At 31.7% G+C, this 20770-nt stretch overlaps 1 protein-coding gene across 1 annotated transcript in view; it reads right to left on the reverse strand.

Annotated features, from left to right (window-relative positions):
- Positions 1-2093: 2093 nt before the first annotated feature.
- Positions 2094-20770, reverse strand: part of Fdh (alcohol dehydrogenase class-3 Fdh) — a 28189-nt gene continuing 9512 nt past the window's right edge. Inside the window, exons 5-10 of the mRNA XM_076461849.1 lie at positions 18240-18372; positions 10992-11208; positions 10545-10675; positions 9857-9992; positions 6402-6540; positions 2094-2643 (exon numbers count right to left, since the gene is read on the reverse strand). Coding sequence (XP_076317964.1) covers positions 2619-2643; positions 6402-6540; positions 9857-9992; positions 10545-10675; positions 10992-11208; positions 18240-18372 — 781 coding nt within the window. The 3' untranslated portion in view covers positions 2094-2618. The remainder of the gene's footprint in view (positions 2644-6401; positions 6541-9856; positions 9993-10544; positions 10676-10991; positions 11209-18239; positions 18373-20770) is intronic.

Here is a 20770-nt window from a genome sequence, read left to right on the forward strand (position 1 = left end):
TTATTGACATTAATGACATAACTGAATGTTAAAATTAAACCAAGAGACAACATATGTCTAGAAGGATACTACTGTTGGCAATCTTGGCAATAATGTAAGCAATAGTAACTTGAGTGTCACAAAGCTTTTTCTGAAAAAACGTGATGAGCAATGAAACAGTGACCAATGCAAAGCCTTGACAAGACAACTTCCTCTCTCCAATTCCCAAGTATATTGAACAGCAGGAAAGCAACAGACTTCATTTCAATAAGGTTACTCTGATATTGTTATCCCAAATCTAATGCCACTGGGGTGTAAACTTCACTTTGATGACAAGCCCAAAATATCCATAACGGAAATACTGTAACAATGCTAAAGTAGATGGATTCATTTCAACTAACACCTGGAAGATCATTCCACTAATACCTACTACAGCTAGAAATCAATAAATACTGAACAGAAATGGGTAACAACAAAAATAAGCCAGTCTTTTATGAAAGTACAAGAAAAGTCACAATAAGAGACTCAAAGGCTTTAAAGGAGCTATCCAAGTTAGTATAACTCGTTAACTTAACATAGTGCTTAGTTTCAATATAATCCAAGGTAAGCAAAATGGCAAATGGCATGACAATGAACACAGAATCTGTAGAGGGGATCCTGTTAACAATCACAGAGCCACAGCAAACCATGGTAGAGCACACAGTCAGATTTCAAACCATCCACAAAAATAAAAACAGAAGAATGTTCAAAAAGTCATTAAAGTAAAAATGGTACCTCCAAGCTGCAGTACATGATCCTTTAGAATACTCAAAGTAGGGTCATAAGTGGAAATGGTAGTGAGACATGCAGGGAGGGACTAATTATCAAATTCAGCAATATCATCCAATGTTAGACCCAATTCAGTTGAATGTGCTAAGATACAAAGGTCAAATGTATGAACAGCAAACCATCTATTAACAAAAAGCACAACCCAGTGAGTAGGTTGAAAATCATTCAAAGCTGCCACTCAATGAACCTCATATTCAACAAACAACAGTAAATCTGAGTTACTGACATAAATGCTGTTTGCAACTGTAGATACAAATGTGTAAAATGTTGCAACTTTTCAAAATATTATAACACTTATATTAAAACATAACAAAGCCATCTCTAGCCACAATTCCCCTTAAATTTCTCATCTAATATTTTATACAAGCTTTTCATTATCATCCATCTGTGCAGCTACATAAGACTAACAAAACAATTGATTTTGTATTTAACTTCTTCTGGGTAATCAATTTGAAAATGTTACTGAACTGGCAGGAAGATAAGAGCATTGTTGATTCACATGTAAAGGACAGAAAAGATGGAATGAAACAGTTAACCTCAAATCAATAATTTTTACTAATATTTTGTGTTATTCTTCTGCTATGTCAGAAGTTATTAAATAATCATTACCTGGATCCAAATTTCAAATCAGAATTTAGTTTCAAACTAAGGATAAAGACGGTAATACCTTTTATATCAGAAGAAACAAAAATAATGGAAATTAATCCATTTCTTATTTTGGTGAAAGTGAACCAAAGTCAAAAGAGAGAGCAGTATAAATATGAAAATTTTGTGAATAGTTGATTTCCTTATTTACATTATGACTGCATTTGTGAAGTTTGACACAGAGAAAGCAGGAACACTGAAATTTAAAGGATTAGCTGTAATAGTGATATTTGAGTATTTTAAGAAAAATGGTAGGCATTACATTTGATAAGTCACCTTATATCACATGAGAAATGAATTAAAAATATCTAAGTGTCCACATTAGAAATATTTAACTATTGCATTTAAACTATTTTGAATAATTCAACAAGGATGGAATGTTTTGAATGTCACTTTAAAGATGAATTTTTCTGGGATTACAAGTCTTATTAAACTTTTGAGCACACATAGTTCATACTCTTAACGTGTTTACTTGTCAAAATTTATCAAATAAGATAACAGCTATACATACTATGAAGTTAATATTACAGAGCAGAATAACTAAAAATTTCCATTGCTTAGATGTTTTGTCAGTTAAAACAAAAATATAAAAAACTGAAAAAGGTTGAAAAGGAATCATCACCACCACACTCACACTGAAATGTTTGTTTTAACTCTAGCAAAACAGTAAAGAATTTATTTCTGTTTCATTTATTATGACAAAAATACAGCAAAATAATATCACTCAAGGGTAAAAAAAATTATATTCACATTTTCAATAATTGTTTTTCCCAAGAGCATTGCTTAATAGGAATACCAGAAAACTTAATAAAGGTTTACAATTAGCTAATGGAAATACTACATTATGAAGATCAAGGTTTTTGTGAAACATTTCCAAATAAAACTTGAAATTTCAAATATTATAGAGATGATAATAAGCTCATGATTTTTGTTTTTTTTCTCATCAGATAATAATGAAAAATACAAAAGCTACTGCAAAAATATATTTTTTACTTACAAATGCAAAGAAATACAAAAAGCATATGTAAGAAAAGCCTGAAATCCAGATATTCTTACAACAATAGCTGATTAATATTTAATCTTTAACTCACTTTAATGTCAGAAAGTTCAATTAATTGAATAGTAAAAATTTCTTCTTCCACTGTCTTGCATATAAGATTTCCACCTCAAAAAGTGACGACACTACGCAATCTGTAAAATAAGTAATAAACAATCACATGTATATGAAGTGGTTTCTCACATCAAGGTACTTATCTATTATTTGATGAGACAAACTAAATTCTTCCATCATGTATTCTATTTGTTTATTACAGTTTGCAAAAAAGTAGGGATAAAAACAACCAGATCTTTCTTGCTACAAGTCATGGCTGATGCTTTTACAGTAAAGTGGTCTAAGAATATTTTTATTGTAATTGGTAATCTCAGTTTCGATGTTAAATAATAAAAAATTTATGATTTCATTACAAAATGAAGCATCTATTATAATCATTAAATTAAGGTTTCCTTTGCTTTTTGATGCACTATCGAAAAATTGCAGTTTTTTAATCCACAAAAGAAACATTTAGTGCCTCTTCCATTTCAGAAAAAATGTTTTTAAGTTTAGTTTGGTTCAAATTTTTGCACAAACATACATGAGGGTTGTCTGCATCAGCCATCCCCAATTTAGCAATGAATGACTAAAGTGAAGGCAGTTAGTCATCCACCTGCTACCTTCAGAGCACCCTAACCACTTAGAAAGGGTCAAAGAATTTTAAATTGTAGCATCAAATGTAAAGAGTAATATTCAGCCACTGTCATTACATTATCTGTTAAATATATCATACTTTCAGGATATTTTGACTACTTTCCTTAAATATCTGTTGACTATATTAAATATAGTTTGACTATTATCCTTACATTTTCTGTTGTCCCTAAAATATGATCACAAAAAAAAATTGCATAGTGTTAATTTCCTTGAATATGTGAGACAGCTAATATATATGTATATAAATTTGCATAACCTCTTATTTCTCACTACTTACTTATTATTTCCTTCTTTGGTAGATAGGTGAGATACATCTGAAGTGCTATTATTTTTTAACAAACTTCTGATTTTAAATCCATAACATACAAGTTACATAAAAATATGCAGATGAACATTGATTTCTTCACATTTACTGAGCATAAGAAAAAATATTCTGAATGCTATGAAGAGAAGCAATAGTTCTGATAAATAAATCATAACAAGAACATTGTAAAAAACACAATAAAAATAACAATTGTGACCAGTGAATCTTCTTTTTCACTGGGACAAAGGAAAGATAAAGAAATGCAGTTTAGATTGTGAACCTAAACTGAAAAATTAGAAGTATTAGATGGATTTAAACCAAGACATGTCTTAATTACTTTCTCATGTAATGGGATACAAAGATAAACTTGAAATGCCTGAAGATTTAAAAACAAAACAAAAAACACTGAAATCTTTCCAGTTTTTTTTCCATTCAATATAAATATAAAGCAGTAAAGAATTCATAATAATTTTTTTAAAACTCTAACCATCAAATGATTGTTCAAAATAAGCAATTAAGTTACCACAAACTATTACTGAATACAAGATTTACAGTAAGTTAAAGACAGCAACTAAAACCAATGGAACAAAATGTTAAAGAATGAAAAAAAAAAAAGGATCAAAAGTCATTTGTGTAAATAACACAGTTAATACCATACACATTAAGACTGAAGACCTGGTAAGTTACTTTTATCTCTGTCTGCTTTTGAATAGAACCTAGTTTTAATACTGTTTCAATACCAAAGCAAATCAGATCATTGATAAAATGGCTAGGTTGGTTTAATTTATATCTTTATTTCTAAGCAATATTACTTCACTGAGATACAAACAAGTAAAACCCACATGCTACACTGCTCATAGCCTGTCTTTCATAAAAGTCATTAATTCCCTTTGACATTTGCTGCTGGATTATTTACAAACAACAGTAAAAGACCTTGTTTTAAGAGATTCCTTATGAAACTTGTTCATTCAGGCAATATATATGGAAACATTTAACCCATATTTGCCATTGTGGTATGCAATTTGACTAGCTAATGGAATATTTAACCTATTTATAGCTTAATTAGAAAAGTCAGTTAAATCAGAGTAATTTTAGAACACTATATTTTACAAGTGTGATAATGTTTTGTCATGTAAGACACAAGTTTAAAATAAAAAAAATAATTATATTACGAAACAGTATTTTTTATAATTTGTCATCTTCCAAATGATAAAAAAAGAGAAACAGTCCAGATTAAACACTATTTTTTTTCTTTACATGTATGTCTTCTACCATCATCAATGCAACTAAAATGTAAAAACAGAAATTTACGAGGTTAGAGAAAATGTCTTCAATGGAAAACAGTTGATTAAAAAAATTACTTGTGATAATGCACACATACTGAAAGGCATGATCATGCATCTTGAAATAGGTGCTGATAACTTGTTTATTTGTTTACACAAAGCTATCCTGTGACAAATTGTTTACATCATACTCTGAGAAAATTTAAATAGAAATGTAAATCACTAAAATTAAATGTACCCAGATCTGGCTGTAAGGATAAATAGTATACATGTATGCTTGTCTGTTACAATGTGGTCATTCTAGAATGTTGCTGGCTTTTTTAATTTTTAAATCTTAAAGTCTTTCTAAAATATTTCTGTGTGATGGTTTGGTTAATTCTTCCAAATATTTTCATCAGCACAAATTTTCCTTATGCACAAAGCTTGATTATAGATATTTCATATAAATAGATGGAAACTAAAATAATGAAGACATTGTGGTCTAATCTGCTAAATTTCTATAAAAGTTCAAAAAGGCTATCTTTTACAAAAACTATTACCTCAAGAAATTTGGATGTGTTTATGGAAGAGGGGGTAGATAAGTGTAATACTTTTTTTAAAGAAGGAATTAATTTGTAAGAAGCAGTTTTGCAAAGATTCATAACCAGAGAGTCCAAAGAAAAAAGAAAAAGAAGCAAATATAACACTTTGGCATGTTAAGATTTGGATGTTACTCAAATTAGGAGCCATTACTAATTTGAATGTATTCCTCACTGTTGAATTCAAAATTACTGATAAGTTTGCATAACTCAATGAGTTTGATATTCTAATTAGATTCAAGTGCTGCATCTAAAGTTAATACCTTCATCATAATGAGCATATATTTAAAAGGAAGAAATGTCTATCAAAGAGAGAAAGCTGTTAGAAGGAAACAGTCCCATATTATTATTTTTTTTCGTCGATGTAAAACACATTAGGTTTTTTGTAGTAAAGAAATTCAGTAAGGTGTCCAAGATTTTTCTTTGAAGGTGGGTGCAGTTTGGAGATCAGAAGAATCAGTTTTTTATGGAAGAATTGCAAAAGCCAGAGAGAATTTCACATTCATTTGCAGAACTGTTTACAGGAGGGCAAATATTTAGTCATTCCATTTAATGTCAAATTTTACCTTCAGTCAGTGATCAGTATAGGAAATTGATCTTAAAATGGTTGATAAAATTTAATTTTACTGTTTAATAGGGCTGTTAGATAAATCAGATTCATTTTATTTTTTATTGTGTTATTATTATTGTTGTTGTTGTCATGTGATGTAAGTGTTCAAGATGTTCAACAGAAGTAAGTGGTACTAGTTAGAAGAATTAGTCTTCAAATAAAACTAGAAAAACAACTGTAATAGTCATCTCATCACTTAAAACTATAATCTAATTCCATTTATTCTCGAAGTTTTTATCAGATTGTGTTTCAATATAATTTCCCAATATTTTATGTTAAATATTTTTAATCATGAATTTTGTTGCTATTTAGTAACTACAATCAAATCAATGAATTTGACAAGAGCTTCTGTTTTAAACTATTTCTAACTTCCACAGTTAAAATGATTATTAAAAATGTAACAATTTTTGAAATAGCGTAATCTACTTACGACTTCCCACTATGCATCAAGTCAAAAGCCTCGTTAATCTTCTCAAATGTTAATGTATGTGTGATAAACTCATCAACCATTAACTTTCCTTCCAGATACTGTTCCACCATTTTTGGGACCCCATCTCGACTCTTCCATCCTAAACAATATTAAAAGTAACATATTAAGAAGTTAAAATCTCAACATGTCTTTTATAAGAACAGTATATTTTTTTGTACTATCAATATTTAAACATTTCATACGTCATTTAAATGTAAAAAAACTATAACAGGCCTATACTGAAATTAGTAACTAATTTTAAGTGGCCCATTTACACAAAATAATGAATACCATAACTGAAAAGCTTTCCTTTTTTCTTAAAATGAAAATTCTAAACACACACACACATATATATATGCACACACATACAGACACACAAACATACACACATTATTTTCTTAAACTGAAAGTGTATTTCAAATAATACTTCTCCACTGATGACATACTTATTTCTTGATCTATAACATTTTTCACTCTTTTTCCATCAAGCATTGAAAGTACTTGCTCCAGTTTAGTTGGTTTTTTTTTTTAAATACTCAACTTAAATGCCTTAAGTAAACTATAATTTCCAAAATTCTCCATCACTTGAATGCGCTCTTTATTTAGGTACTGCATGTAAGCATTTCATTCAGATCATGTAATCACTTTTCAAAACATAAGCCAGCTTTTACTGGGAAGACAGGGCAAAAAGAGTATCAGTAAGGTAAGTATTATCAGCAATACATTTTCAGTTTAGGATATCAAAGATTCCACAACTCATGGTACGAATTAAGAGGTCTTGATTGCTACATTCCACACTGGTGGCTAGGGCTATTGGACTGCAATGTCTTAGATATATATATACTTTTGATTGGATCCCAACCTGTAGCCATAAAGTAATGTGTACCACACCACCTAAATCACAAAAAGAAAATAAGCAGCATATAAATCCACAAACTCTCCTCTACCTGAAGAAGTCCAAAAGGCAACACTCCAGACCCAGAATGACAGTTTCATGAATGCCATACTCAACCAAAGGAACACAACTCATATGGTTTGTAATCACGAACATTCACCCACTCCACAACCAAGTGGTCAAGAAGTATTCTGCTTTTTCCCTAGAATTGTGGAGAGGACATGGAACCTGTGCTCAGCTGAAAACCTAAGATGGGACCACTTTGTGTTCAGAATTATGAAGTGATAGTGGACCTCTTTCCATAAACAATATACAAAATCCAATTGATTAAAAGGAAAGGCCATGCAACCTTCAACTGTATTGTTTTGAAGTCTGAATTTGAATTACAAGTAGGCTTCCACAGAGGCTGGTGCCACTCTTACTGAATCTAGTAGAAACATCCAGGGACTCAAGTAGGATTTACCCTCTTCTCCCATCCCAACAAGAAACTGGAAGGTTGTAAGGACTCCTGAGCTCTACTAATAGTCTGAGGAACAATACATGTTGGAGAGTCCCAAGGAACAGTGTAATGGAAACTGTAATAGGTGAACCAAGTTCCATGCATCTTTAAAAGCAAACTGATCCCAGTTTACTCAACCTGAAGATTGGCAAAGGGCAGGAGCCCTTTAGCTTTACTCATGATAGTCCATGAGTAGCAGTCCATAATAAAAAATAATACCATCTAGTAGATGCCTATATGGTCTTAAGGAACACCCTATTTAAACAGAGCCTGTTGTAATCTGTAGTAATTATAGTTAAAGTGGTTGCTAGTGCAGAACTGAGAACAGAAAGCACACCTGCCTGGGCAACACTTGCCAGAGAGTAAGATCAATGAAAAATAAAGTGACCCTGGAAAGAAAAAGTATATTATTGAGAAAAATATTCACACCTGGTTATTGTTTAACAGATGTGGTCAAAATAGCTGCGTGAGACAAGGCACTGCTATCCCATTGTATAACTGAGAGGCAAATCTGAGAAAAAGGAAGAAAAACTATAGTTGTCACTTACCATCCTTTCTATTAACAAGGAAGTAGTAGAGTCAAATACAATTGGAAGCCACAAAAACCCAAGTAACCAATTGAAAAAAATGGTCTGGGGGTGGTTAATAAAAATAATCCTCTATTAAGGCTGACCTAGCATATGAAGAAGTCAGAAAAACTAAGTTTAAATTCTCACCAGTTGTTCCCAGGCCATTTGCTAAACCCTCCTCAAAAATTTTCCAGAGAGACACCCTCAGTCCACATATATGTCTCCATCTTACAACAGATCATATTACAGACAGCTTTGACTGAGAGTGACTTCTTTCCTGGCTGTTGAATATATTGAGAAATGATAAATTACTACTCAAACCGATCTACACTGATGTTAGATGTTTATAAACTCCTTTATTCACTCATATTTAAGTGTTGCCTCTAGCTATTTTCAAAGCTCAGTTTCAATCAGACTACATGCTTTGACATCATTAAAAGAGCAAAACTGAACTGCCAAGACAGAAAAAAAATCTTGTAAAAACCCAAGACAATTATATTTTTTAGATTTTTTAGCAAATATAAAACTATTTTAAGGTTGTCAGAAAAAGTCTTTAAAAAACTGAAAGTTGGAAAGCATTTTCTTTATAAATTAAACTACATACATGTTACAAAATGTCAATAAGATACTTTTGAATTAAATTGTTTAAAAAAATTAAAATATATCCACTTAAATTTTGAAATCTGACATACAAGTTTCCTGTGATCCACACAGAAAAAGTAACATGAGCAGTTGATTTATTGATAAAAATGTTTTATTAATTATACTGTTTCATAAACTATTGTTAGACCTTCAACAAAACTGAAAAAATAATGTAACAAAAAATATTTTAATAAATCATTCTATAAAGTTGCTTGGGCAAATTTTTGACCAAGATCAGAAGTGCAGAGAAAAAAAAATCTTAAAGTAAAGATAAAAAAGTCAGCTATTCAATGTAAGCATAGGTAATTTCACCCTCAAATTATTGACTTGCTTTTTCACTGTTCACATGCATGGTTTTATGGTATGTTGTGATCCATACTTCAGCAGTATATATTACTGTATATTTTATCAGAAGCGGTTTTTCCATAGTATTTTTTCATGTTAGTTTTCCGGATCCTCACACTTTCAGTAGAAAAAATAATAAAAGACACATACAGTGGAGTGAAAACAGAGGTAGTTACTAGGGGCCATGTAACCAAATGGCTCTAGAATTAAATACAATTAATGAATAACTGGTTTAAAAAGCCACACTTCCCTCACACTTTCAGTAGAAAAAATAATAAAAGACACATACAGTGGAGTGAAAACAGAGGTAGTTACTAGGGGCTATGTAACCAAATGGCTCTAGAATTAAATACAATTAGTGAATAACTGGTTTAAAAAGCCAATATAGTAATTTTAGGGTTAACTATTTCCACTTTAAAGCAAATCACTAAAATTATTTCACACTCTGATTAAATTGTTACCTTACCTCCAAAAGCACTTCCTTTCCACACTCTTCCAGTTACTAACTGAAATGGACGAGTAGAAATTTCTTGTCCAGCTCCTGCTACACCAATGATCACGGACTCTCCCCAACCCTTGTGGCATGCTTCTAATGCAGCTCTCTGGATTAAAAAAAAAAGTCGAAATAAACAAAAAGCAAGGTCCCCTCCTCAATTAAACCTTGAGCCTTAATGTATTTAATTTATTCAGTAAGTTATTCAATTTGAAATAAGTGAACCACAATTTACAAATTGTAAGTCTGTTATTGACCACAAAAACCTGTACTTGTACTTCCAAACATCAGGAGATACCTAGGAATAATCACTAATACAACTCCAGTATCTTCAACATTACATAGTCATAGCAGACTTCTTAAGAGTTTACAGCACCAAAAATATTATTCTTGTGAACCCCTTAAGAAGGGTATATAACAAAATTAAGTTACAAAAAGTATTACTGTTCTGAAATTTTACTAGTTTTCATTTTCCAATGTAGTTTTATCCCTTGAGGCTGTTTGGAAAACTCATAAGATACCTTTATAATGGTACAAACTGTTTATCCACCCAAAAGTATTAAATATATAATTTGTAATATATATTAAATCAGAATTTTTTTGGTAAGGAACTAAGCATGATATTTCAAAACAATGGTTTGCGACATTATTTAGCACTTACCATTGTAGCAACATTTCCAATACATTCAAAAGTGTAGTCTAAGCCTCCATCAGTCATATCAATTAGGACCTGTTGTATTGGCTTATCATAGTCTTTGGGGTTGACAAATTCTGAGAATCCAAACTTCTCAGCTAAAATTGTAAGATGAATTTTGATATTTTTTAAGAGAAAGTTATTATTCACTTGATTCATCAGAAGAAATATCTTTAAGGCTAACTTATATGAACTATGCAAGAGCTTCAATAAGATTTGCAGTCTTGGCTTTCAATAAGTATTGCAAAACAACATAAAAACAAGAGCAATTATGTTAATTAAACCATGAAATTCACAGAATTCAACAACTTCTGAAAAAATTAACTTCAACTACTTAAAATTAACAATAATTGAAACTTACAATTTACATATGCGAGTGGAGTTTTATAACATCACAGTTACAAGTTACAATACCTATTTCAAACTTCTCTGGGTTGATATCAATTCCAATGATGCGATTTGCACCTCTCTGTTTACAGCCCATGGCCACAGCTAATCCTACTGTACCCAACCCCCAAATAGCTACGTTCGATTCTGGCTCAACTTTAGCAGTGTTAAGAGCAGCACCATAACCAGTAGGAATCCCACAACCTAACAAGCAAATCTTATCAGCTGGAGCCTTGGAGTTTACCTGGATAGTAAAACAATATTTAAAAAAAATGAAAATTTAACATTTACTAACTAAAAATTTATTTTCAATAATACTTACCCCCACTGACAATATAGCTATTCTTAAATATTGGCTTTGACTATATAAGCACTGGTCTTGCATGCTCCAGTCTTTTATAAACTTGGCCATACCTAATATGCAATTTTTCCAAACTAGTTAATGCACCTTCTGTCCTGGTACTTTATACAAGAACTTCACTTAGATAATGTAATCATTTATTCAAGACTTACACCAGCTATTAGTCGTGGGGAGACAGGCAAAAGCATCAGCACACATTAGTATTATCAAAAAATATTTTTAGTTTAGGAAATTGTTAACTTCCAAAACATATTTACTATCTGCTGAAAACAAAGATAGCATTCCACATTGAGAAGATAAAGGAACTGGTGTGGGCATAATCCATACAGACAGTATTTGCATAACACAGTGTTGTATTAAGATAAAAGTGGTACACAAGAGGAAGTATGTTCTTCACCTGAAACCTAGTTCTTGTACCAAGGGTGGAGTAGAATATGAGTAATCATCATAACAGGCCAGCCCCAACCAGATAGCTGAGGTTCCATAATTTTAGGTTTAAATTAAGGGGTCTTGATATCTATGACCACAATGTCATATACACGCTTTTGACAGGATCCTAACCTGTGGACATAAAGTGATGCATTTTGCACCACCGGAATCATGACAAAAAAGTATGCAACACAGAAAAGGACAGACTTTCTCCTCCATCTGAAGAAGTTCAAAAGACAACATACTAGGCTTGAAACGATAAAAACTAATCAGGTTTGAAATTATTAACATTCATCCTCACTCCACAACCAAGTGTGCAAGGAGTATTCCACTTGCCTCTGGAATTATGGAGAGAGCATAGAACCTGTGCTCAACCAAGATCCTACGATGGAACCACCAAACATTTGAAATTATGAAGAAATAGTAAACTTCCTTCCATGATCAATACAGAAAACCAACACTGATCAAAAATAAAGAGCCATTCACACCTCAACTGGATAGCATAGCATCACACCTGAGCAGGAATTACAAGTAGGCTTCAGTGGAGTCTGTTGCCACTCCTACTGGCATCTGGGAAAAACATCCAGGAACCCAAATAGTAAGACCCCCAACTTCACCTATTCTCCAAGAGCGAAGAAACACTTTAACATTATACATAAAAAGTCCCTGTTCACCACCCTAGTTACTGGAATCTGAGTATAGTAAGGGACATTGAAAGAACAGTGCTCCGAAAAGAGTGCAAAAGGTCCCTAATTTTCTTTTGAATAAACCAACCCCAATTTATTCATTCTAATTATCAACTGGAACAGACAAAATCCCCTTTATCTTTACTCATGATAGTCCATAAGAGGCAGTTCATCAAAATACAGCAATAACATCTGGTAAGTGTTTAGATGGTCTTATGGAACACCTCATTTCTACAGAGCCTGTTGCAATAAGTAGCAATCAAATTAGTTGTTCGTGTGGATTTGGACTGAGAGAGGCACACCTATCTGGACAGTAATTGTTGCAAAGTGGGATCCAGTCAAAGCAAGATGGAAGGAATTCTGTAAAATAAAGAGACAAGATTTTGACAAAAATATCCCCCTCCTCTATTATTAAAAAACTATTACAGCATATAATTGAAACAGTGAAACTTCTAAAATCTGTTGAAAATTACTGTAATGACAGACACAATACACATATAATAAAATTAAACCTACACTAGCATTTAAATCTGTTAGAAACAATTATACTCACTGTGCATGGGGAAAACACTCAACCTACAGCTTGGTACTTTTCAAATACAGGCTTATCTTTTTCCTGTCATTATATTCCAAAATGGCATTAACAAAGCAAGTTAATGATGTGAAAACAGCATCCATGTGTGTTGGACAAAGTATCATAAGGCATGTCAGTAAAGGTATTGTAAACAAATTGTTAATAGCCATGAGCTAACAATAAAAAAAAGAAAAGTTAAGAAAGTAACAATACCAATCACAGCGTTCATTCACAATATTGTAATTTTAGGTTTAGTGATAACTATCTATTTTGCACTCAACCTATCAGATGTTGAGAGAACAAGAACAGTGGTGTTTTTGCTGTGAGACCTGCACAATTATAATCAACAATTAAACATGCTTGCAAAAAGTGTGATGACAATTTGGCACAGATATTTTTACAACAAAACTGATTTCACTTAAAATTTAGATGCAGTAGATGCTACTTCACAAGAATGTTCATAGCATCAACAGAGGAACAACTGCTACTAACACATCCATACACTTAAAAAGGTAAATAACTAAACTTAAGTATACCTACTGATAATTCAAAGAAAGAAGGATTTTTACAAGTAGCTGAATACTTGAAGGAAAATGCTTATTAACAAATAATTGTCAGTGACCTAACAGAAAATCTGAGATTGCTGCAACCACAATGCTAAGATATATAGTGTTAAGGATATGAAAAGAAACCTTGACAAACACTTTGGTAACAGTATCACTATTACCAGCACCAGTGAAAAAGTTGATGCACTAACATTCAGGAGCACAGCATAAAATATCCTACATAGCCTTCATGAAGCACTCAAACTCAGACTCTGAAACAGAGGGGAAAAATTGTTAAGTTAGTTACAACACTAATCATGAATGATATCATATGTCATCAAACATCCAGAGATGTCTACACCCACCCATAATGTTTTATTGTTTTTGGAAAAAATGCATTTCTACGAGAGACCCTGCATCTACATCTACAGATAACATTCTGCAAGATGAAGACAAAACAGAAAAGTGCATCAGTATATCTACCACTGGTTCAGAGTCCTCTTAGCATCACAGAATTGTTCTAGCAGCCCAGATGCATCATCACTTTGGGTCTATTTTCTTCATTGGTCTCTTAAACAGTCATAGTTTAAATTCATCTCATGGTCATAACTGTAATTGTGGCACTTAGAATCAGACGAAAAGTATTAGTGTCAAGGTGTGATGCTAGAACTGCAGGTGTTTTTGATAAAGGAAAAATTAGAATACACTTCTATAAGGAAACCTGTAGTGCAAGTTTTCTCTTGATAAACATGAAACACACCAGGTGTGCAAAAATCTGTTGTAGCAGATTTTAAATGACATTAATTAAGGCTCATTTTCGTATTTAACAATGCTTTATGATGAAAGGCCCAATTAACTTTTGTCAATAAACCACATAACAGTAACTTACAATTTTTTCATCCTGCAGACAGAAATGAGCTTTCTTGATTTCATAGATAATGTGATGTCAGTAACAGATCTCAAAGAATTGGTTAAAGTTGTGTATACTTAAAATTCCATGGGCAACATGCTCATTAAAAAGATACCAGCAAGAGCACTTACAGGATATTTTGTTGTGGATGCTACTCAAAATGCAATTATTATAGCATAGACATTTAATGTTCCTCTTCCTGAAGTCTACATGCCTGAGAGTATGAAGTAAACATCAATGGAAAAACCTGAACTTGTACATGATAACAAATGAAATGTAGACAGATATTCAGAAGACTTCATAACACAATACAACTGTATGACAAACCTTGATGAAAACAAAAGTTTCTGCAGATGCTGTCAAATTAAAAAATCTGATTAATCGAGTCAACAAAAATTTAGAAAATTAATAAAGTTGTAGTGGCTAATCAACCTATTGCACATCTGTGACTGCAGTATGTGAAAACAGTTGGTCTGCTTCACTAGTTTAACAAAGCAGAATGGATAGGAAAACTGGTGTCTTCATTTACAATCACTCCAAAAAATGCATTATATTTTGCTGTTGTGGGATATAACTCGTGCCAAAGCAGTGCATGTTTACTTACAGCATATGTTTCAGCTTGAGATATGGCATCAGTGTTAATGCTTTCTTTCACAGTGAGTACCATGTTATTTGGTATAATGATCATTACTGGGCATCAGTGTTTCCAAACTTGGTAATAGATTAGGTTTTGATGAGAAGCACAAAACAGGTGAAATGACACATGGCCAGGGAATGCCCAAGTCTCAGAACTGGTGCAACTGATACCATGCAGGATCTTATAAATGCAAACTATCTGACAAATAACAATATAAATATGTGACAAAGGCCAGGATGATAAAGATGATCTGGTTTTCAGTACTGAAATCTTTTTTTTAACTGCAACACCCATGTTTACAAAACATTACCACCAGTGTTACAGCTGATGTCAGTGCAAACACTCATGAAATAAAAGAAGTGAGAAGCAACATTTTTGGAAACATGGAGGGGATGAACATTCTGTATTACACGTTCAATAAGAAAAAATCATGTAGTCGCAATAGGGCATTAGGTTTCTGCCAATGTTAATGATGAGTCCATCCTGATGGATACCAAGATCTTGTTCAAGCATTTGTTAATTGTTGTAGTTCAAGTCACAGAAACATTCAAATCAAGCTCTGCAGCAATGCATCATCTCTGTTCCATCCAACTGGATTTTTCTTTAGAGGAAAACAAACCATTACTTACTGATCCAATTTGGATTGTGAAGCAAGGAAATCAAATTCTTGCCCGAGATGAAGATGGAATGTGTTATATGATTGATAGTGGGTCATTCATTCAAGGAATATAATGGAAATGAGAAGCAACATTTGACTGCATTTGCAACAGCTACTTAGATTATGTTCAATGTAAATAGAATAGCCCATCTTGTTTTTAACAGTTATAAAATAGGTTCATCTGTTAATCATACTATATATCTTTGATAAAGGTGTTGTAAGAACCCAAATGAGTTTTATTGGAACAGTTTTCATAAATATGAACAAAGAGTACTTCTTGGTTAATAGTTCAAATAAACAGAAATCCATCTTTATGTTCTATGAAAGACTGAACAGAAATTGATTTAAAAATTCCATGCAGAAGGCAATGCCAGCCTAATGACTGCACAGATAGCAGTAGATCCTACTGGTAAGTACATTACTTCTGTCGTAGAACAAGATGTGGAGCTATTAGTGCTACTATGCTTTTATGCAGACTCAAACTCATTTAGCTTTTTCTTCAAAACAAAAAAGAAAGAAAACAGATGTATAAAGAATGTGGAACATTAACTGGCTCCAGAAAACACTAGGTCCAAATAAGTGTCACTTGTTGTCATTCATGAATACAATTTGTATATGTGATACTAAATCATACTTCTTTAGTTTCGAAAAGGAAAGGGGATGGCCCGATATAAAAAACAGCCTGAAATGTCTTCCAGTGACACATCTAAACATGAAAATTTATGCAAGCAAGAAGGCTCTTACTCATTTATATTAAAACTATTCTGCTGATGGTTTAGATGCATTGCATAACAAATGTTTATACAAAGTGTGCACAAGTATCACATGTGCACTCTACACCTTCCTCACAGCAGTAGCTACCTGTCCATAGTTCTTGTGCATTATCAAGTTCAGCAGTAGATGGTATTGGCTTTAAGTGCAGGATAACTATGTAACTATGATACAGACAGTAATACACAAAGATGTATCTGAAAGAAAAATTGGCTAGAATTCTCAGTTGAATGAGGTTAGTGCAAGAATATCACTGCACAAACTTCCCCTTTGTTTCTATGGATGACATGATTGAAGATGCAGTGCAAGGCATACAACAGTGTTTTCATTGAAAAACTGAATGGATTTATTGCTACTTAATGCTAATCTGCTGTAGTATATATGCCAAAACACATGCTAAAATTAAACCAATGGTAATATGCATGGTCAAAAATATACAATTAGACACTAAGAGTATTTAAATAAAACTCCTACATCCATTCTTATTGGAAAAGGACACTGTCTGGGTAGTTGATGGTCATCTTAAAAATTATAGCTATCTTGAATACCTAAGTGGCCATAGTCTATCTAAAAGTACTTAGTATGAATATCTACATGAAGTGTTTATAATTCTCACTAGCATCATTTGAACAATTCTTACGTAAATTTAGTTTATGAATAATCATATTGACAAAAAATATTCCAATAAATGGTCACCTTTATGCTAATTAACAATTCTACCCAAAACTATTATTCAGGAGAGTATAAGAGGGTTAGTTAAAAATAAAACAGCAATTATATTAAAATTATGTCTAAGTCACCTCACAGATTGACTGAACTACTAAATTTTAACATAAAATGTTTTGGTCCACCTTGGCTATTCCCCCTGAACTAACGTTTGTTTTTTGTATACATAAGAAAGCCACCCCTTTTCAAGCTTTTTCTTAAACTTGTTTAAATTTACTGTCTCTATATTATTGCTGATCAAAACTTTATCCTAAAAATTTATACACATCTTCAATATATTTAACCCAAAAAAGGAATCATTATGAACTGATAAATTAGCAAACTTAAAACAATTTTCACGAATACCAACCAACCAAACTAATTAGTATAGTAGTATTAAGGTACTCTTAACGTACAAAACAATATTAAAGAATTAACAGTAATCTCAATCAATCTTTCAATTCACTAAATGTCATTGAGTCACACTGGCTTTATAGAATTTCATCACTCATTAGTAACCAATGGATAAGGGTAAATTGAAGCAAGTCCAGCCTTCAATTTAATGGTGGAGTGTATATTGTAAGCATGGTGTTTTGACTGACATGCTTCTAAAATACTATACATACAAAATAATAAAAAAATAATAATTTAAGAGTAGGTCTTACAAGGTAAATGATATAAGAAAGAATATCAAATTGCCCTATGTACAAAAATAAAACTAAGAAAAATTTGCATAAATATAGAATAGATACAACTAAACAGTTCACATGATTTCCAGTGTTTACACTATCAAAAAATCTGTTGGGATATAACACAACCTACTGACTTCTCATACAAAATTTCAATTTCCATGCAGTACTGAAGCTTAAATATAGATACTTTAGTAACTAACATACATTCATTAAATGTAGTTGTCCCTGTGATAATTACTTGAATACAGATATTTCAACAATTAGTTACTTTCATTGAATGTGCTTTTTTCTCACGATAAGAACTTACTTTTGCTACAGATATTTCAGCAACAACTGTATATTCACTGAATGTACTTGTTCCCATGAAATGGTATATCTGTTGCCCCTTACAAGTGAACCTAGATGAACCATCAGGCATTACTCCTTGGCCCTGGGTAGTTCTAAAGAAGACAGAAGAGACAAGTTTTTCTAGTATAGCATAAGGATATAAACTACTTAATAACAACTGGAGAAAAATATTAACAATGATAAAAAAATAATAACTAAAATCAAACTGCTTACTTTCTTAGATTATTCATTTCACTTATAAAATAGATTATTTAGTTTTTATATTATTTATCTGTGGCAGCTTGCAACAGGGAGAACACATAAGCTGATCTGATGAAGTCCATAGAGTGAGTTCACATGTAACTAAAACTTGTCCAAAGAGCTTAAACTTTTAACAAAACCTCCCACAAGTTGTAGTCTACTCAATACCTTTCAGTGTTAGAGAGAACATTTTAAAATTACAAACACATTTTAATCAGCTAAGGAAACCCCAACATGAACCTATGAATAAGTAACATCTTTCATAACTAAAGTAGTCAAAAAATACATTGGTTATAAAACAATAAAAGACAGTTAAAAAAAATGTAATTTTACTTCTGGTGATTTTGTTTTTAAAAATATTTATAAAGGCAACTAAAACAGAAATACAAATTGTTATTAAGACAATCGAATATCATCCATATTTTCAAAATCAATCAAATAAAAAAAGAATATATGTTAAGCTAGTAATTTTAGGTACTTATTTTTTCTAGCTGATAAGTATTCTAGAAACTTGTTATTTTCAAGAAAATGGCAGCTTTCACCCTAGTGATAATTCAGCAATTACAACATTTTATCAGGAACTGGAAGATTTCATAGCAAATAATGTTGCAATGTTTAAATCTATGTAGTACAATTTACCCTATCTTTCCAGTTGGAATTTGTTATCAGAGATCACGTTAATAAAAAAAGATTACAGTAAACCAGAACATCAATTTGAAAAAAACCTGGCATCTACACAAAGTCATAATAGATTATGTTACAACTCATCTCATCCCAAAAAATAATGATTTTTTTTTGTTTTTTTTTCAGTTTTTAAGCTTCTAGTCTGCCATACATCACTTACAGTAGGGAATAAAAATAAATAACTACATACACACAAGTATGCAACTATAATGACTACTATACTGTTATTTTTCATAGATAAATCAGTTATTCCTAAATATTTGAAGGTATAATATTTGTGGCATCAGATTCTACAGCTTTTGATGTTAAATTCACTACAGCCTGCCTATGACACAGAGCTATCTGTTCTTGATATAGTCTTTTAAAAAAAAAATGCACAAATTCAGCTTGAAATATTAGTTGTTCACCTGTTGGCTCCTGTCTTTGTTAGAAACAGCATACTATTCTCCAACGTCTCAAACATACAGGGCTATATATTCAAATGAGGAACGTTACAAAGTCGAGTAAGATTTAGTTTTTTCTTTTTTTTTTTTTAAACAATAGCTTTTGTTAAGATAAAATGTGGTATTGCAGGACTATGAAAACTAGCCATGTTGAATATTTTTGACATTCTTTACATTAGTATCATGTTGCACTGACACTTAAAAAAAGTGTGTCCAGTTCACAGAAAAATCTTTTAAACAAATATTTTTTACAACACATCTGATATTTTGTATACAACAGATACATACATTTTACTCTAAGCTTGCCACATTTCATGTATATATGTAGTACATGTGGAATTATTTTCAACATTCTTATTCCAATACCTTGTCAGTCCACTGGTCTGGTCCTGTGCAGATTTGGATAAAAGACCAATCAATCTCTTGTGAGAGGTCAGAGGTCCAAGCATGTCATCACATTTGTTGACTTGCATGCAAAGTTTTATTGAACTACTATTTTATAAATGTATATCAATAAGTTTGGAATCAAACTGATATCCACTACATGCGAAATTTTAGAAAGCTTAGCAACCTATGTCCAACAGCAATCAAGTTTGAAAAGTAGTAGCTACAAGAGATAACTATTTGCTTTATTTCTTTAAAAACAAATTATATAACTTATTTCTAAATAGTAATAACACATATACATATATAATAATTGAAATGTAACTGTATGTTACTAAATACTAGTTCACTAAAACACAACCAAGAAGACTAAAGGTCAGTTTTATATTACTGGATATGTTACAAGTGCACGTGCACCACATCAATGCAAGTTATGTAACAATACTAAAAATACGTAAGGCATGATTGGAGGATCAAAATAATAAAAAATTTTACACATGTGTGTGGTGTGCATATGTGTATTATTTGTATCTTTACGTTACAATATGTAGCCACTTTAGCAAAGAAAAGCATAACTTGTATTTATTTCCTTTTTTTTTTTTTTTTATGATGGTTACGAGGTTGGCCAAGTGACAGACCCCATATAGTTAAAATATAGAAAATAACAAAATATAAAGTTTTATTTGAAACAAACATATGAAAAGTACTTAGGAGTTTTCAGAGATTATACAAATAATAT

Source organism: Tachypleus tridentatus, chromosome 10 (assembly GCF_004210375.1).
Source record: "Tachypleus tridentatus isolate NWPU-2018 chromosome 10, ASM421037v1, whole genome shotgun sequence".
NCBI lineage: Eukaryota > Metazoa > Arthropoda > Merostomata > Xiphosura > Limulidae > Tachypleus > Tachypleus tridentatus.